The 18,419-nt window shown below is 44.0% G+C and overlaps 1 protein-coding gene across 1 annotated transcript; it reads right to left on the minus strand.

Moving 5' to 3' along the window:
* Nucleotides 1–2,223: 2,223 nt before the first annotated feature.
* On the minus strand, nt 2,224–15,809 carry JPT1 (Jupiter microtubule associated homolog 1). Its single transcript, XM_005907937.3, has 5 exons — nt 15,626–15,809; nt 9,308–9,450; nt 8,867–8,964; nt 7,205–7,223; nt 2,224–2,491 (listed from the first exon to the last, which is right to left on the minus strand). Exons 1-5 carry the CDS (start codon nt 15,679–15,681, stop codon nt 2,343–2,345), a joined length of 465 nt encoding a protein of 154 aa, XP_005907999.1. The 5' UTR covers nt 15,682–15,809; the 3' UTR covers nt 2,224–2,342.
* Nucleotides 15,810–18,419: the final 2,610 nt, after the last annotated feature.

The raw sequence follows: 18,419 nt of genomic DNA on the forward strand, positions 1-18,419 counted from the left end.
CTGCTAAGTCGCATCAGCCATGTCCGACACTTAGCAACCCCAGGACTGCAGCCCACCAGACTCCTCTGTCCGTGGGAGGCAAGAGTACTGGAGTGGGGTGCCATTGCCTTCTCTGAAGACTAGGTATTAGCAATAAATACCAAGCCACTTAAGTCACATAACTGTGTAAAAAACCGAGACTGTCATCAAAATGCGGACTCTTCTGCCATCATCATTTTAAGTTCAACTTCACTTTCTAAACCATAAGCTTTCTAAGGGGAAAAATTCAACACCCTTAGCAAACATGTTTATGAAGAATTTTAAAAACCTGTATTAGTACCAAAATGACTGGCAGAACTCCTTCACAACACTTTTGGACTAGGCACTTAGCTTCATAGCATAGAGAACTAAAGCCAAGTTACAGTTATGACACAAATCAGGGAGCTGTCTTTCCCAGGTCTGTCTAGTTACTGAGAGAGAAGGGTGCAGGTTTCCTGCCTCTTTAGTTCGAACAGAAACCTTCACTCAGGTTATTTGTAGGATTAATCTGTTTTAGTGAAACTGGAAAAATCGTATAGCACAGCTGCTCGTTTTGCAAAATAATAAGGAAGAAAAACACCCCCACAACCTATGATAACCCTTTTTCTTCCCAAAGAGATGCTTATTAAGTCAAATGAGCTGGTGGTTACACACCAGGCTTAAGTCATTTCAACTATGGTCAGGGGTGGTTAAAGGTGACCAGTTTCATAAGTCTTTTTTTTTTTTTAACTTTTTGGGCACGCCCCTAGGATCTTAGTTCCCCAACCAGTGCCCCCTTGAAAGCACGGAGTCTTAGCCACTGGGCCACCAAGGAAGTACCCAAAACTCTTAAAGTTAGGAATCGAGCTTCCAAATGACAAGCCCAAGGAACGCTGCCGATGAGGCACAGGTACATCGAGAAAGCCATCAGACAGCGCCAGGTTTGGACATTTAATACCTCGATCTGGAACCTTCTCCCTAGAACCCAGTGTGCCTTCTCCAATCTCCTGTCTCCTGTATCACTTGACAGGACTCAGATGACCTTGTCCCCTTCTGGCTACATGACCCTTTTCTTTGGAGCCCTCTTCTTTGATCACCCACCATCGAGAGGCATCCTGTAGGCATGAGAGAACTTAAAATGTTATCACCCAGCAAAGGAGGATAAGTGGTAGAAGAGTCCAAAGTGTACTAGCTAATAATTGTTCTGGAAGCCAGGTATCTGTATTATTCCTGTCTTTTACTACCAGATGTTACTTAATGTTCATTTTGGCATTCTGAACTCACGCTGACTTTAAACCTGTTTTCTTTAGAGAGAAGCCCACTTCTCTCTAGGCCTTCCTTACGTCTGTTTTAATTCCAAGGGCTCATCAAATCATTGGCTAGCAGGATTGTTAGTGACAAAGAAAAAAAGCAACTAAGCAGGTAGAATTGTGGAAACAATCTCAAAAAGATGACACAGGACACAGTGTTTCAAAATTTGTACATCGTTTACTTTAAGCAACAGTCCAGGATTGTGAAGTACAACACACATTTTAAGGATGAGACTTTCGTTTCATGGTCAAGCACCAGCATCATGCACACAGCTTCAAGTTATCTAAGAAGAGCACTGCCCCCAGCGGGTCCCTGCCCCATGAAGACCCCGCCCCTGCTTCACCACCTGGAATTCATCAGTCTGAGTGAACATCAAGCCTTCCTCTGCGTGGGAGCAGCAGGCTTTGCTCAGCCAGTCATGTTAAGTATCTGGCTTAAATATATCTTAAGGTTCAGAAATAAAAGGCAATTTTTTGTTTTACTTTTTTTTGCTTTGCAGGCGGCAAGGCATAGGGCACAGGCCTTTTATCGCTCCGTATGGCACAGGAAGATGCTTTTTAGCAAAGGGCACTGACAAGTTAGGGCAACACCAGGTAGGTTTCGGCATCAAGACAACTTTGTTTGGGGGCCTGAAGGGACAGCGCCTGTGGACTGTTCACTGGTCTGTCCGATCCAGGCTTGGTAAACCCAAGTAAAGCTGACCAAAAAAAGGGTTTTAAAAACCTCAGTACAAAAGATCCTCTAACACATCTGAACCAAATGGTTTGTTCTTAAAAACATGGTACTAAGTGTCACAAAGCTTTCCCTCCAATCTACTACTAGAAAACACTCATGCCAAGGCCTACAGACCCAGAGGAATCAGGACAGACAGAGAACCTGTTCTTCCTAAAAATAAAATAAAAAGACAGCAGTACATAAAGTGCTTCTTTTTTAATGAAACAAATCCAAAAGATGTACAGTCAGGCTCAAGTTGTGCAGTTCACAAGCATGGAAAAAACAAAGGAACAGAACGACAGAGTTCGGGGCAGACGGAGCTAACCCAGGACGAGGCTGGACTTGCCGCCAGGGGGGTTTCTCCGGGATGGCACAGGTGCCGGCGCCACTGGGCTGGGCACAGGGGCGGCGGGCACAGGCTTCTCCTCGCTCTGCCCCAGGCTGGCCTGCAAGTCTGTGTCCACGTTTTCTAGGAAAACAGAATGAAATTAAGACTAATAACTATTCCCAGTGAAGATGAGTCTAAGCTTTTTGGAGGGCCTTTGGAGGATGGTTCAAACCATGCCTAGAGCTATAAAGAAAAAAACAATTGGCACGTGGCCGCTATCCAGCACCAGCCACTGTTAGTATTCTGCCGTGTGTCCCCCTAAATTACATAATACATGGCGGCATAAATGTTTTAAGTGTGAATATTCCAGATGAGCTCCAGGTCCACCTCTCAACTTCTGGGTGGGTCTCCTCTCCCTACTTCCAGAGGCCCTACTACTAGTGTGCATTCCTCTAGTCCATTTATTTTACGTCAGCTTTGTGTATTTTATTTCCAGCATATCACAGGCGATCTTGTTTTTATTGTATTTAACATAACTGATATCAACTTGTACCTTTTGGAAATTTACCCCCACTTATACACATGGTCAGGTGCTTCCCTGGTGGCTCAGTGCTAAAGAATCCGCCTGCAATGCAGGAGACTCAGGTTCAGTCCCTGGGGCAAGAAGATCCCCTGGAGGAGGAAATGGCAACCCACTTTACTCCAGTAATCTTGTCGGAGAAATCCCGTGGACAGAGGAGCCTGGGAGGGCTACAGTCTATGGGGTCACAAGAGTCAGACATGACTGAGCAACTAAACCACATACACACGGTCACACTTCATCTTGCTCAATTCACTGCTTTCTAGTATAAATACAGTATATATGATTAATCCTCTGCTGACAGCCAAAAAGTGAAACCAGCCTGACCATTCTGAAACCGCAACGCGTGTACTCTGGAACACGGGCCGGGGGGACACGTGCTGTCGTCTTCAGTGTGAACAGAGGCTGGGCGCCTCCTGCCGGTGTCCACTCCTTCCCAGGTCCACTCTACCGCCCACGTCAGAACATCCTCTCCTCACATCTGCCCACTTCCCCCACTTGATAACCACCTCACCTTAATATCTGCTAAGTGACGGGTGAAAAAATATTATTTAATTCTGTCATGTTTTAACGTTTCCATGATTAATGAGTGAGGCTGACTTTTCAGAAACCATATAATAACCAACAGTACAGACGTTTATTAAAGACTCCACCCCACCCACCAATGGTTAATTATCTTAATCCAGTTACTCCCATCATATCAACCCTGCCCTTTCCTCATTAAAGTCTTAAGAACCAGTGTTATTATCATCCAACACATCCAGTTCTAGATACTGCTTGACTGATTCCCAGATTGACTTGTGAAATCCTCAGTCAGCATATAGGAATCCTTAACCAGGTTGTTGCCACTGATTCAAATTCAAGAGTAATTGCAAAAGAAAAAAAATGCATTATTTTCTGCAAAAGGTAATTTTTATGAAGAGTTTAAGGCATGTCAGACTTATTTTTAATTAAAAAAAAAAGCCAGCTCTCTTCATTTCAGTGTTAAATCTTAAATTCTGTTGCATATTCTAACACCTACCTTGCAATAATCACACAGAGGCACCTTTAGTATAAAAAACTAAGATATTTATAAGAATTGGAAGAAAAACTACCTTAAGGTTTAAAGACGTTTATTTCCTCCTAGATTAGAAGTTCCAAAACCCTGGAGCAGCGAAGCAGAAATACTGGTTATGACATATGCTATGTAAGAATTTTGTAAGCACTCATATTAGACACCAACGCAAAGTACTAACTCCAAAAAAATTACTCATTAAAAAAAAAGTTCTGCATCAGACTGAACATTAAACATCCACTTGTACTAAGTTTTCACTCAGCTGACTGAAACAGAGAAGTTCAAGGAGGAAGTCTCAGATCAGAAACATAACATCTCAGAAATATGCTACTGCTGCTTTAAACATTTCATTTCATGTATTTTTGGACTGTTTAATAGAACTGACTTCTAAGGCATATAATGTTCTATACTATTCAACTATAGGTAAAAATGTAGTACGCGCTTTCCAAGATGACAGACTCAGTTATGAACCAAAGCTTGGCGAGAAGGGGTAGCCCTTAGCTTCCCGTTGCACAAGAGACAGGATGAAATGCATCACCACACAGTACCCAAGTCCTCCGACAGGTGCCCTTAAATAACCTAGGGAAGTATGTCCAACCTACTGCAAATACAAACAAAACCCAAGAGCCCATGTTTTAAAGCCATCCAAGATAGACGAATACAGACCACGAACTCCGCCTGAACAGCGTATCAATCCAAGCTGTTTCATTTCTGCTGCGAGGACACAGCCTCCCCACTGGATAGGATCTAACTGAATTCTCCACCATCTGGGCCACCAAGCTGAGGAACCCTTCAGACAGACACCAATGTTACCCTGCAGGGTAGTTGATTTCCATAAAATGATTTTTAGATAAACAAGCTCATTCCTACCAGTCTCACGGTTGCCTTTATCATTATGAACAGAGCCGTTCTGTCTTTCACAACTGGGGAACAAGAAGCCAAAAGGGAAAAGGGAGGGAAAAAAGCACCCATGGAGACTACACAACCGCGGGCCTTGGCCTAAATGCTCACTTGTCCAGTCAGAAATACTCTGTCCAGAGAAGATGGAGGCTGGCTTGTTACTTCCTTGAGTCTGTAATAAGCATAGGAATTGAGAGTAAAGGCTTTAGAAACTTTTATGGGACTTGACAGAGATCTTTTGTCTACTGAATCCAGTAATTTAAAAGATGTTTTTGTTTTTTTAAACAAAATTATGGCTTCTGCCATAATATACATCCTATATACTCCTTACTTGTCTGTCTTCTCTGGCATACCAGTAAGGTAACTGATCAGACAGCAACGTCAGAAGAGAAAAAAACGACTCATCTAAGGATCACAAAACTAGAACCTCTAGAAAACCCAACAGACTTGCCCGAAGACAGGTAAGGACTTCTGCCCAAGCTTCCTGGACCTTCTCCCTCTTTCTTCAAGATTTCCAAAGTCCTCAGTATAGACATTCTTGTGTTTAATTATCCAAAAGATGAAGGCAGTATATCCAAGCAAGATCTGATTTAACTGAGCAGAACTGATCGGCCTTGCACTGAAGTTGCCGACAGAACTGGGGTTGATTTTTACTCACCAGACATGGTCTGAATCGTCACGCCCCTTGTCATTTTATGGCAGACGAGCTAAAAGTAGCAGCAGTCAGGAGAGAGAATAATCAGGTGCCAAACTGACGAAGGACTTGTCACACTGTACAACTTGCCTGTGCCACTCACCTGAAGGGCCTGTTACACTGAGCTGGGGGTGGGGGAGAGAACTTTTTTTTTCAGTTACAGCTCAAGAGTTTTATTCGGCAAACACAGAATAGTACACCCTCAAGGTGCGAAGGCAGGCCGACCCCAAAGGACAGGCTGAGAGAATTCATTATTAGCAGGACAAATAACATGTATTTTCATAACTTCAGGCTCTCACATACTGCTCTGGGCTCCCCAAATTTGTAATTCTATTCATTGATCAAAATTAGTGAATAAAGATTAGCTGCTTCTTGGGCCTCCCTGGGGGCTCAGTGGTAAAGAGGAGACAAGGCTCTGATCCCTGGTCAGGGAAGATCCCGCACGATGTGGAACAACTAAGCCCGCGCCACAACTACTGAGCCCAAACAACAGAGCTCCAAATTGAGAGCTCACAACTATTGAGCTCCAAAACGAGAAGCCGCCGCAGCGAGCAGCCTGATCACCTCAACTAGGCGACAGTCTCCCCCTGAAACCAGACAAAAACCGTGCAGCAACCAAGACCCAGCATAGCCAAAAATAAATAAAATTATATTTTAAAAAAAGGTAACTTATTATTCTTGCTAAATAAGGTCTGACATTGGAAGTATTTCTGAATACAAAAAGCAGCGGAATCAAAAAGTCTAGATTTTTTTTTTTCTTTGAACCTCCAGAACAATCTTTTTAAATGGAACAAGCTAGACAGAAACAAAAACCAATACACCTTCAGTCCAATGAGAAGCAATCTGTCTGCGGAGGGAAAACCCAGGTAAAGTTCACAATGGTTCAGAAGATTCTCCTCCCCTCACGCCCAGCGAGAGACAACGAGACAACCGAACAGGAATTTTTGTTTTCCTGGAAGACTGACTCGCCAAATGTAATGGCAGAAAAAAGCCTTGAAGGAGTGGCTTCGTCCCAGGCCGGCTGCGTGTCACCGGGTCAACTTGAACCTGACGGCTGCAGGCCAAACACATGTAAACCCCATATCACAGGCACCAGCGATTCTCTGGCACTTGTTAAAGAAGTGCCAATAAATACTTCAAAGATTTTAAATGATTAAATGATTACAGCTCTTTTCCACTTATAATTTGATGATGTGGATGCTAACTGAAAATTTACACCTGCCCGCTAAAGTCATCATTCACAAGATCACAGGGTTACCGGTGTCTTGCTGAGTAAGCACTTCAGTAGAAAATCAAACTGTAAATTTAATGCTGAGGTCTGAGCTTGCGATGCCAGAGACGGTTACTAAGAAGCTCTCACTGAGTGTAACAAATACCAACCTGATTGACATCCGTCTGTTCTGAAAGCTTTGGGAGGTTTCCAGCCTTGTTCTCGCTGCTGGCCGTGCTTGCTAGCTTCCGTTTTGCTTTCCTCTCCCCTTAGAGGATGGACGCTGGCCCCTGGGCCTCAGCCAGGTTCACTCTCCAGCCAGCCTCTTTCCCCAGGACATGACTTGAGTCAAAATTCCAGTCTATTCTAACATTTACAGAGCCAGAAACTGGCATACTTTTTTCAGACATACTCACCATGAACATCACCTTCTCCCTGGCAAAGAAAAAAGTTAAAAATTTACTTCAGATTTTAATTTGGCCACATACAAATAAAACAATCATAGTTCAGAGAAGCTACTGTCCGTCTGAAGACAGATGTCAAATTTTGTTTTGATGTAGTCAAGTTCAAGGTCAAGGTGCCCTTTACAATAAGCAGCCTTTATTCAACTTGGAACAATGCTACACAAAAACGCTACTGGACCCAAAAAAAAAAAAAAAGCTACTGGATAAATTGCCCCAGTGCTAGTAACATGGTCAGAACACCAAAAACCTTAACATTGACACTGATGACCTAATATCAGTTAGCACTTCAGAGGAGCTTTTATCAGAACGGGAAACTGGTAAACCTATCTTTCCACCCGCTTTCCTTTCTTCCTAATCTAGCTGTTGAAGGGCCTTCATCAATTCCAAAGCCCTTCTACCGGTGTCCCCTCATTCAGGCGGCTGCCATCTCCATGTACCCTGAGGTCCCCACTCGGGGACATCCCACCAGGCTTTCCAGACACACACCTGGGGCCTAGGGGCCGTGCTCAGCTGCAGACAACCAATGGTAACACCATGCTACAGCTTCCTGCTGCTGCTGCTAAGTCACTTCAGTCGTGTCCGACTCTGTGCGACCCCATACAGCCCACCAGGCTTCCCTGTCCCTGGGATTCTCCAGGCAAGAACACTGGAGTGGGTTGCCATTTCCTTCTCCAATGCATGAAAGTGAAAAGTGAAAGTGAAGTCGCTCAGTCATGTCCGACTCTAGCGACCCCATGGACTGCAGCCTGCCAGGCTCCTCCATCCATGGGATTTTCCAGGCAAGAGTACTGGAGTGGGGTGCCATTGCCTTCTCCGACAGCCTCCTGCAGTTCAGCTCAAAACAACAGGCAACACTTGCCAACAACCGAAACATCCCTGAGCTCAGATAATGCTACCATGTGTGACATACACAGCAAGTGCGAGTGATGCGGTTTCAAAAATCACTACTGAAGGATAAAGACTAACCCAACTGGTAGCAGACACACATGAACAGACCAAGGTCATGTGAACTCATTTTCCTGATCTACTCTATCAACCTTCCATCAGCAGTACAGTCAGTCCCTTCCCTAATTACCTCTCTACATAATAAAACTCCAGTGGATAAAAACCTAGTGGGAGAAAAAGTTCAGGGATGATTGGATAAATAATTTAATAGAGGCTCTTTGTCCTGGGTATTAACTCCAGGGATTGAGATCATAAGCAAAGCCTTTAGAGAGTTAGGATAGACAGATGCCCTTTGATAAACTGTCGCTGGAGTGATATTGATGATGATGGATGGGAAAGATTCATGGAAGTTACAGGAAAGTGATGACTAAGAACAATGCTTATGCCCCTGTTGGTGGCCTCCTTACCCCTGCCCCACCTCCCCACCCCTCCCCATTTATGCTGTTTTCTCTTTACTCTGTATTTCTACTTACTAATACTGTATTTTTTGATGTTATAATAAAAATTCAATAAAAATTTAGTGGTTAAGGCAAAAACAAAAAACAAACCCCAAAACTCCAATGGCAAGTCTTAGTACAGTGGAGGAAGGGCGGGGGGTGATGTGAGAATTTCATTTCTAAAGGGCATAAACCTCAAAGCCCGTCTCTCCCCCTGTATTGTTGCACTGACCTTCAGATCTAAGAAGTCTCCAGAGTTCGCTTCAGAAGAATTCCTTCTCTGGGGTCCAGATGACTCAGCATCTTCCCTGCCCCCACTAGACTTGGCACCTGAATCAAAATACACTTTCATGAGGACTACCAGGGAAAGACCTGAAGCGAGCCACTATTCCCTGTGTTCGCGTCACATGACAACACGAGCCAACAGTGTCAGGGAGTGACGGCTAGTAAAATGCTAAGGGGCCACATAAGCCAGCCTGACGGCTCTCCTTGTTCTTAGCCACCACACCGACTCCCAGCATCTCCCCCGTCTTAGCCCCCGTCTCTCCTCCCATGACAAGCTTTAATGGTTGTTTCCCATGATTAAGCTAGATGTTACTCAGCAGCACAAAACCAGCTGCTGTGGTCCTGCTGGGTCCACCCCTTGACTACTGATCACAGAGACTAGCAGTACCTGCCGACTTGGCCCAGGAAGGGGGATTTTCCTCAGGTGTCCCAAAGATGCTGGAGGCCATTTTGTTCCTCCTCACAGGCTGTTCTGTTGGTTCATCAAAACCTAATGAAAAATTGGATCCACCGCCAGGAGGCCGCAAAACCCTAGAAATGATGGCGAAATGTCAGTTTCAGATCAGATCAAGACGTTTCCTGGTACATGTTTTCAAACACCTTTCATTTCAGTTCCCCCACCCATTCATTCCACACCCCCACCCCCCACAAAAGAGAACTGTTAATGGGAAAATAGGAATTGATTCCAACGTGGTATAAATTCAACGATGGACCTTAAGGTGGTGAGGTTGTGCACCGCACCAGGCAGCTGAAACAGTCCTAAAGCACCAGCAGCAGGCTGGTTGGCAACCCCAAAGGGAAAAGGCCTGAGCCTATGGATCCTGTCTGCTGGGCCCAGCTGGACACATTTGCAAAGAAGTTTAGAAGCACATCTTGTTATTTATTTAAAAAAAATGTTTCCATTTTGATTTCCAACAAAAATGTTTAAATGGAAGAAAATACATATAAAAATAAACTTGACCAATTTAGAAGCCCAAGGAAAGCTCGTTATTGTCTCTCCCGTCTCAGCATCATTCATAAGCCCTGTTTATACACGCATACCTCACTATTCTCACTAACCGTCGTGAGTGACCAGTCACAAGGAGAGTCAATCAAGAGTTAAGTGTTAACCATGACATGCTCTACACCCATGAACCTCTAGACACCATCTATACAGCTCTTGTGTTTGACAGGGAAATACGGCACCTGCCCATTTCCAGATCTTCCGGACACAGGTTGACCAATTTGTCCCCTCCATGAAAACACTCAATTTCATTTGTCCTGTCGCTACTCAAAACATAGAAAATGGAGATGGTTTCATGGGAAGATGTCCTAACCATAGATTCAGTTCCTTTATGGTGATGGGAGTGGTCTATTTTTCTATTTCTTAAGTCATTTTGAGTAAGAAACATTTCTCTAGGAAGGTGTCCGTTTCATTCAAGTTTCCAGATAAATCCAGTTGTCATTTGTAAACTCAGCTCCTTGTATTTGAAAGGATAGGAAAAATTTAACACTTTATTGTTTTTCTTTTTTTTTCTTTTTCTTTTTTAACTTTACAATATTGTATTGGTTTTGTCATATATCAACATGACTCTGCCATAGGTATACACATGTTCCCCATCCTGAACCCTCAAATTTAACACTTTAGATAAAAATTCTCTTCTAAGTATCCCTCCAGAGGCATCCCCAAGTTGTGATTTTTGTTCCCATTCTAAATATTTTCTCATTTCCATTATTTTCTTCTTTGACCCATAAATTATTTAAAAGTACATTTGTAAATTTGCAAACATAGGTCTTTCTAGTCTGATTTCCAGCTTTTCTTTATAATACAGATGGGGTCTATGTGACATGTTCCTTAATAGGTGGTTCATTTTTTAAATCTTCTGTATCTGCTTGAAAGGAACATATACTTGCCAGTGTTCTATATGTCTACTAGATAAAGCCTATTAATTGAGTTGTTCAAATCTACTGATTTTCTTTTTGTCTGCGCCGCACGGCATGTGGGATCCTAGTTCCCCACCAGAGATCAGACCTGCAGCGCCCCCAGCACACTGGAAGCACACAATCCCAACCACTAGACCACCAAGAAAGTCCCATCAATCTACTTATTTTTACTATGTTTTATCAACTACTGAGATTCTGTTACCAACTTCTCCGACAATGGGGGATTTTGTCAAGATAAGAGTCCTAGCTCACAAAGACCACCACTGGACTATTTTATTTAGTTCAGTAGGGAGAACTGTGATGCATTAACTGGCCAGTCATTTTGATTAAAGGAACAAACCAAATATATATTCCTAACTCACTTCATTAACCACAAGAAATTCCAGCTAGGTCAAATATTTAAATTTAAAGCCTTAGACAAAAATATTGGAAGAAAACATGTACGAATCTGGTTCTAGTCATGAAGACTTTCCTTCTAAGCACAAGATGAAAGCCAGAAACCATGAAAAATGGACAGATTAAACTTGGCAGAAATACACATATTTGACAAAGGATGATAGAATCGCTTTTAAAATAATTAAAACAATCATGAGAGAAATAAAAATGGACAAAAGGTACTAACAGACAATTAAAAATATGGGTAGTCTCTAAACATTAAAAATTCAAATTCACAAGCAAATAAATGAAACCTAAAACAAAAGAGTATTTTTTTGCTTATTAAGTTGGTAAAGATGAAAAAAAAAAAAAAAAAGCCAACTTCCGGTGTGAATTGAAGTGTGAGAATATAAATCTGCACAAACTTTCTACAGACCATTTTGATAAAATGTATCAAGTGTTTAAATTTGCATCTTCTGTGAACCAGGGAGGGGGTTCTACTTCCATGTTTTCCTAAGTAGATAAGCAGACATATGTACAAGTAAACTTGCAGATGCAGGCTTGGTTAGGCCTAAGCAGAACAGAAGCAAACTGCTCAGACTTCCCCTCTCAACTGTATCTACTTCTCACCATCTTCTCCAACCCAGTCAGGCCACATTCTTCCCTGTTCCGTGAACTGTTCTGCCTTATCTCCATCTCAGAATATTTACTCCCATATTTCCTCCTACCCAGAGCACTTTCCACCCTTTCCTCGGTGACTGTTTCAGAATCCAGCCCATTTCTTAAACCTTCTCCTCTTCCAGGAAGCCCTCCATGACCTTGAGGAATAAGCAGTAGGACACGGAGAGGAAAGAATGTTAGAGACCCTCTCTTTCTGGCCGCCAGTTCTTTCTGTAAAGGACCAGTCATTACTTTTGGCTTGTGGGTCATTAGGTTTTTTGCAGCTATTCAACTCCATAACAGCACAGAGGCAAGCCACAGGCAACACGAAGATGAATGAGGGCAGCTATGTCCCAATAAAGCTTTATTTGTGGACACAAATGTGATTTTCATGTCATTTTCATAAGTCATGAAAGATACTTCTTCTGGCCTTTTTCAGCCATTTATACTTGTAAAAATCAGGTGCCAGCTGGACTTGGCTATAGGGTGGTAGTACACTGGGCTCTGCTCTGTCTAGTTCAACAAACAGCCTCATTTTTTAAAAGAACAAAGTCAGGCCCAGAGAAGTTCTAAATGAACTGCCCAACTTTAGTTAAGTGACAGAGATGGGGCCAAACCCCAAATCCTCCCGCCCTGGCAGGCACATAAAAAGGGCTCAAAGTGAAGTAGGGGAAATCACTCAATACCATTTTCTCTTTAAACTACAAACCTATATAGTTGGTGTTCTGATTGCTTTTCGTGTTTTCTAGACTGAATATATTTCTTATATAGGTCCTGTAGCATCTTTCCCAAAATCTAATATTCCTGTCTCTCCATAGTAAAATTCAGTACTCAATTTACACTAAATTAAAATGTCATTATTATTTTCCAGGGGTGGGGGTGGAGGAAATCCATTGTGTGCTTTTATAACAACATTTAAAAGCCTACTGTTTTAAGTCTCCCATATTAAATATTCACTCAGATTAAATTCATTAAATGAATTAAGAAATCATGTTCAGGCATACCTCTTATAATTTTGGGTCTGCTAATAAAATTGTTTAAATAATAATTAAAAGTATGTTACAAATTCTTAATAGTCATTCTCCATGTTAAAGTCAGAAGTGACTAGGTTTTTATCATTTGTATGTCAAATCAACAGACACTTGAAATATTATAATCAAAATTAGCTTGCTTCAGAGACTTCCCTGGAGGTTCAGCGGTTCAGGCTCCATGCATGCAGGGGCATGGGTTTGATCCCTGGTAGGGGAACTAAGATCCCCCCAAAAAATAAAATTAACTTGCTTCACTGTCATCCCCTTCATTCCCCAGAGATTAGACTGATTCTCCTTACTATCATAATTAAATTCTCATGAATTATTTCAGCCAGATGAAAATCTTCAAAATCCTAATAGGCCAGGAATTTTTTTTTTTTTTTGACCTTAAAAAAAGAAAAAAGACACTACAATCTGATCACCAGCTTAGAAAAGAAAGTCAAAGCTCTGACGAGCCCAACTTTTTAAAGGTCTGTGTCCCTCTTGCAATAGCAGGTTCTACCTACTCCAATGACGTCAGTGTTGTGGAGCCCATTTGTAACAGCGAGACATCCCCAAACAAAGGATTTGGATCATAAGAGAAATTATTTCAATTTTATTTTCTAAGATCCTGCTATTCTTCCTGAACTACGATAATGAGATCAGAATTACATATCTGAGACTCAACAAAAATGTGTCCATGAACTGCGGGTAGCAATTTTCAAAAAAGTACTCTTTTTCTTTCTTATCTCTTTAAATCCAAGAGTTCCAATATGAGCTTTGCAGATCATTCCCTACCAGACTAAATTTATAATGTGTTTATGGAACCAGGAAACGGTTACTGAAGAAAAGAAGTTTAAGACAATTAGGTGAGAAGGAAAGGTAGAAGTAAATAAAAGGACAATGCTACATAGAGTCTTAAGATAACAATATTGGAGGAAAATTGATGACAAAAGGGGGTTAAAACATTTATTTTGCAAAACCAAAAGCCAAGAAATGTCTCACATTTCAAAGCTACAAATGAAAAAACTAGTGTGAGGATTCATTTGACCTGGTTACTTAAATTCTCTATGAATTCAGCACTAAACTGCGCTCAACCCCAAAGGATAAAAACCTCTGATTTTTTTAATAGAATGCTTGAGTTTTCATATTCCAATCACTACACTCTGGCCACCATAAAGCTGACCTCAGGGCACAAAATGAAAAACCAAGGTTCAGTTTGTTCCAGTGTCCTCTGGAAAAAAAAAAAAAAAAAATCTCACTGGAAGGATGACAAGAGAAGAGGGAGTGACCAGGGTTTGCGTAGGTCTATCTACTCAAGTTCCCCTTCCTCCGAGCAGCACATTGATTTAGTTTTTAAAATCTTTCCCATTCTTTTCTACATTTGAAAAGGCAACGAAAGAGTTGAAGAAGAATGTCATTTCCAACACTACCTCCTCAGCCTCACTGCTGAGGCCTGCTTTTTGTCCCCAAGGACTCCAACCCCTGTGAGACACTGCTCTTTCACGGCTGTCTTCTTAGCCCCACAAAATGGCTCCCTTTGTGCCGCTTGCCCAGGACCCCAAGGCTGCCCACATATGACGGCGGGTCGTGATCGGTGAGGAAGAGAGGCTCAGAAAAAGTGGAATCTAAACTGCCTCCACGCCTTGGGCAGGATCCCAGAGACGCCTGTGTCCCACCTTTAAGAACAGCCTGCGTGCAATTAGCCGAGACAATGTGGACATCTTCCACCGCATCCAAAGCCTTCCACCAAGTTAGGCAAGGGCTCGGATGAGAGGCCCTCCCAGTCCACACACCGTGCCCAGGGCCCCCTTGCCTGGCTGCAGTGGCATGAGTGGCCAGAAAGGCTCGGGCTGCGCAGGTGGAGATAGTACGGAAGAGACAATGGATGTCTCGGGCCCCGCCCAAGAACTGGAAACCTCCTCCATCCAGCCGGGAACCCGGGCCAGAGGTGAACTCATTTGGCAAACGTCAAAGGGGGAAGCGAAAGAGGTGGGATGCGAAGACCGAGGTCCGAAGGTTTGAGCGCAGAAAACCCACTTGGAACGACACGCTCCCCCTCCCATTCGGAGGTGGGCGCGGGAGGGGAAGGAGCAGGGGTCTTTCCTTTGTTAGCAGAGGGGAGGCACTTGGCGGAGGGTTTACGGTTGGGTCCCGAACGGGGGCGGGGATCGTGATGACCAGCCCCGCCCGAACACAAATGCCACCTGCCAGGCGGACCCGAGTGGGCAGGAGCCCGGCGGACCCGATCGCTGCGGCTGCAGGATCTGACCGCCACGCCGGGCGCGGGGCCACCCACCTGCTCCGGGGCTAGAGACACGAGCGCGTGGCCGGGGGTGGGACAATGGGGCCAGATCAAGGTGCCCCGCGGGCTACCCGCACACCAGGGGCCCAAGATCACAGCCCTGGGGCCGAGCCGGCCGCGCCGCAGAAGGCAGAAAGCGAACCCTCTCAGCACGTCCCGCCTAACGAAAACCCGCTGCACGGCGAGCGAGAGCGGCCCCGGCCCTTCCCAGCCCCTTGCTTCAGGGGAGGAATGAATGGGAGAGGAGCAGGAATCGGGCGGGGCCGGCGCGTCAGGCTCGCCGGCCGCACAAAGGCGGAGCCGGTGGCCGAGCCCGGCCACTCGGCCGGGCGCGAGCGCAGCGCCCCGGGCACGTTACAGCCAACAACCGGCCGCCAGACCCGCCCGGCCCCCTGGGCAGCAGCCCTCCCGCCCCGGAAACCCCTCGCCTCACCGGGAGCTGTTCCTGCTGTTAGGGTCAACGCCCTTGAAGGTGGTGGTGGTGGTCATGGCGCCGGAGAGCGAGGTAGGCTGGCGCGGAGCGGAGCGCTGAAAGGGTCAGGTCGGAGGGGCGCAGAGGAGCTCTCCACCCCACAATCGGCGACCGCTGCAGGAGCCTCCGCCGCGGCTTGCCAGCCGGACAGCCGCTTTTATAGGGCTCGCAAGCCCCCGCCCCCACCCCGGCGGCATTGGTCGATTCAAATGACCCTGTTCACTCCTATTGGCTCCCTGGAGTGCCAAGCATCCTGCGGCGTCACGACGGGCTGAGACGGGCCCTGCTCAGCCTAAACCCGCCCCCTTCCTGATCAGGGAAGGTCTGGGGACGTTTCCCCTCCCCCACCCCCAAATCTCGGAGATGATTGGACAAAAGACAAACCTGCCCCGCGCTCCGTACAAGTTGTGCTCGTTGTCACTTAAAAAAGTTACCTTGATAGAAGGAAAAGCTCACTCTGGGCTAGTTGGAAATCCCAAGTTGAGGACAGGTTTATCGTTACTATTCATTTATTTTGTCTTACTCATGGCGGGTAGCTAGGGCATGCTCCTCAAGAGAGGAAAACGACTGCTACAAACCCACGTTTACTGAATACCTACTGTGTGTCCTGCCTGGAACCTGACAGTCCCAAAGCAGCAGCACTATGAGTCAGCAACAGAAAGCACACGGGGATGATCCCTTGTAAAACGACGGGGAATTCTTCACATTTTAATATAACTATTTAGCTGTAACGCGTGGTGCACGCACTAAACCAAAATTACAGTCGTTCCGACTGGAGGGCCGGTTCTTAGGGCGGGTTAACGCCGGGCTTCGGGGAATGGCCACATCCCTGCTACTAAGGCCACGGGAGTAGTCCAGGCCTCTGCAGCTGTTTATAACCGTTAAGTCATGACTCTTCCACCTGTCTGGGTAAATCTATCCCCACAACAAATGCAGACACACTTGTAGGGCTCAGGAATGACTGTTTATAAGATCATAATAGCAAAGTCTTGGGCTACTATGAGGCGAGGCCTTCCCGGTCACGCTATTTCCTCAAGGCAGATCTCTTTATTTCCTATAAGTGAACTACATTCCTCTTTGTGTGGCCTCCTCCTTCCTGGCCATCTGTATTGGTTAACCACTCTCCTGGGTTTTCATGAAAAGCCAGAGACAAGCCCTCCTCTTCCAGAAGGCCTGGGTCGTGTTTACGTGCTTACCACGAAAGCATGAAGCATACCACTTGTTTGGATTAAAATCTCTTTCCAAAGGCTGGACCTAAAGTCCCTAAACTGTAAAAACAAACCCCTCAAAAAACTCCTCAGGCCAACCTAGTGAATATGCACCCCCTCTTCAAATGTCACAGTTATTAATTAGGAGGTAATGGAATATGGTGGCTGTGAGCTCAGGGTCTCAAAGGAGAAATTCAGGTTTGAATCTCAAATCTTAACTTTTCTGAGCACTGTTTCATTTGCAAAACAAGGACAGACTAGTATCTAGACTCCATAGACTTGAGAAGACTGGATGAGGTAATGGATGTAAGGTACTTGTCCTGACGTATCAACATGATAGCTATTTTTATTATCAGACTTACTTGGAAATTAACCACATTTTTCTTTAAACAATCTCCAAATGGTTTTCTTTTGTTAAGTTAAATGAGGGATTTAGACTTGACTCTTAGGGTCCATTTTCGCCTAAGTTTTTGAGTTTGCACTGGCTTGCCTTATTTCCTCTGGAAACAAGAAAGCCTATGTTCTGGTTCCACTTCCTCCCAATTTAAGACACTTGTAGATCATTTATACCCTTGATCCCAGGTTTTTCATCTGTAAAATGGGTTAACAGCAGCTATTCTGTAAGATTTGGAATGAGATTAGGTACCCCATCCTGGCTGCGTAACAATAATCTATGAGCTTCTGGGGGTTTCTGGATACAAGATACAGCAGTGGATATCTGGAATAAGTTAAACAGACAGTTCTCATATACATATAGCTTGGGCTGAAAACCTTCGCTTCAAAGGTAAGGAATCAGTTCCAAGAGAATCCTTTTTAATCTAGTCTGATTTATGAAGAGTAAATTCACATAAAACAGACATCTGATTAAAGCCATCTGAGCTCTGTTTGGAACATTACTTGTATTTTAAAGTAAATACTGCCAGAAATTTCCAAAATAACTAGCCCTCCTATTTACTTGTTCACATACTTAACAATGAGTTGGTCAAAAAGCTCATTCGGATTTTTCCATAAGCTGTTTTGGAAAAACCCAAAGAATTTTTGGCCAACACAATAGTTTTGACCAATTACCGTACTTCACTTTCTGCTGCAAAATTGAGATTTGGGGTAAAAGATACGATAAGTAGCTCTGCTATAATCTTTGCTTTAGATTTTAGGTGACCAAGTAAGTTGAAAATGGGACATTAGTCAAATTACATTTTCCCCCCAAAGATCAACACAGATCAAGATCAAAAGATGCAAAAGGATGGGACGATGTGAATATCTGCTTATAAAGTCATGAAGGCCTATCATTATGATTTTTAAAATACACACAAGGGTCTGTATCAATACGAAATTTGCTTCAAATTCTCAGGTTAACCTAAAAATCTAAAAAAATAGAAGACACATGAAATCTTGTAACAAGGAATGATTCCACAGCTATTTCAGGACCTACAGCAGTGTTTTTAAACTTTTATGAAGCAGAATCCAAATATATAAAATAGATTAACAGAACCCTGGCTCTCTCTGCTTTCCCATCCTTGGCCACTCCCTACATGGTCCTCTCCTCT

The sequence above is a fragment of the Bos mutus genome, chromosome 19 (genome assembly GCF_027580195.1).
Source record: "Bos mutus isolate GX-2022 chromosome 19, NWIPB_WYAK_1.1, whole genome shotgun sequence".
NCBI classification, from domain to species: domain Eukaryota; kingdom Metazoa; phylum Chordata; class Mammalia; order Artiodactyla; family Bovidae; genus Bos; species Bos mutus.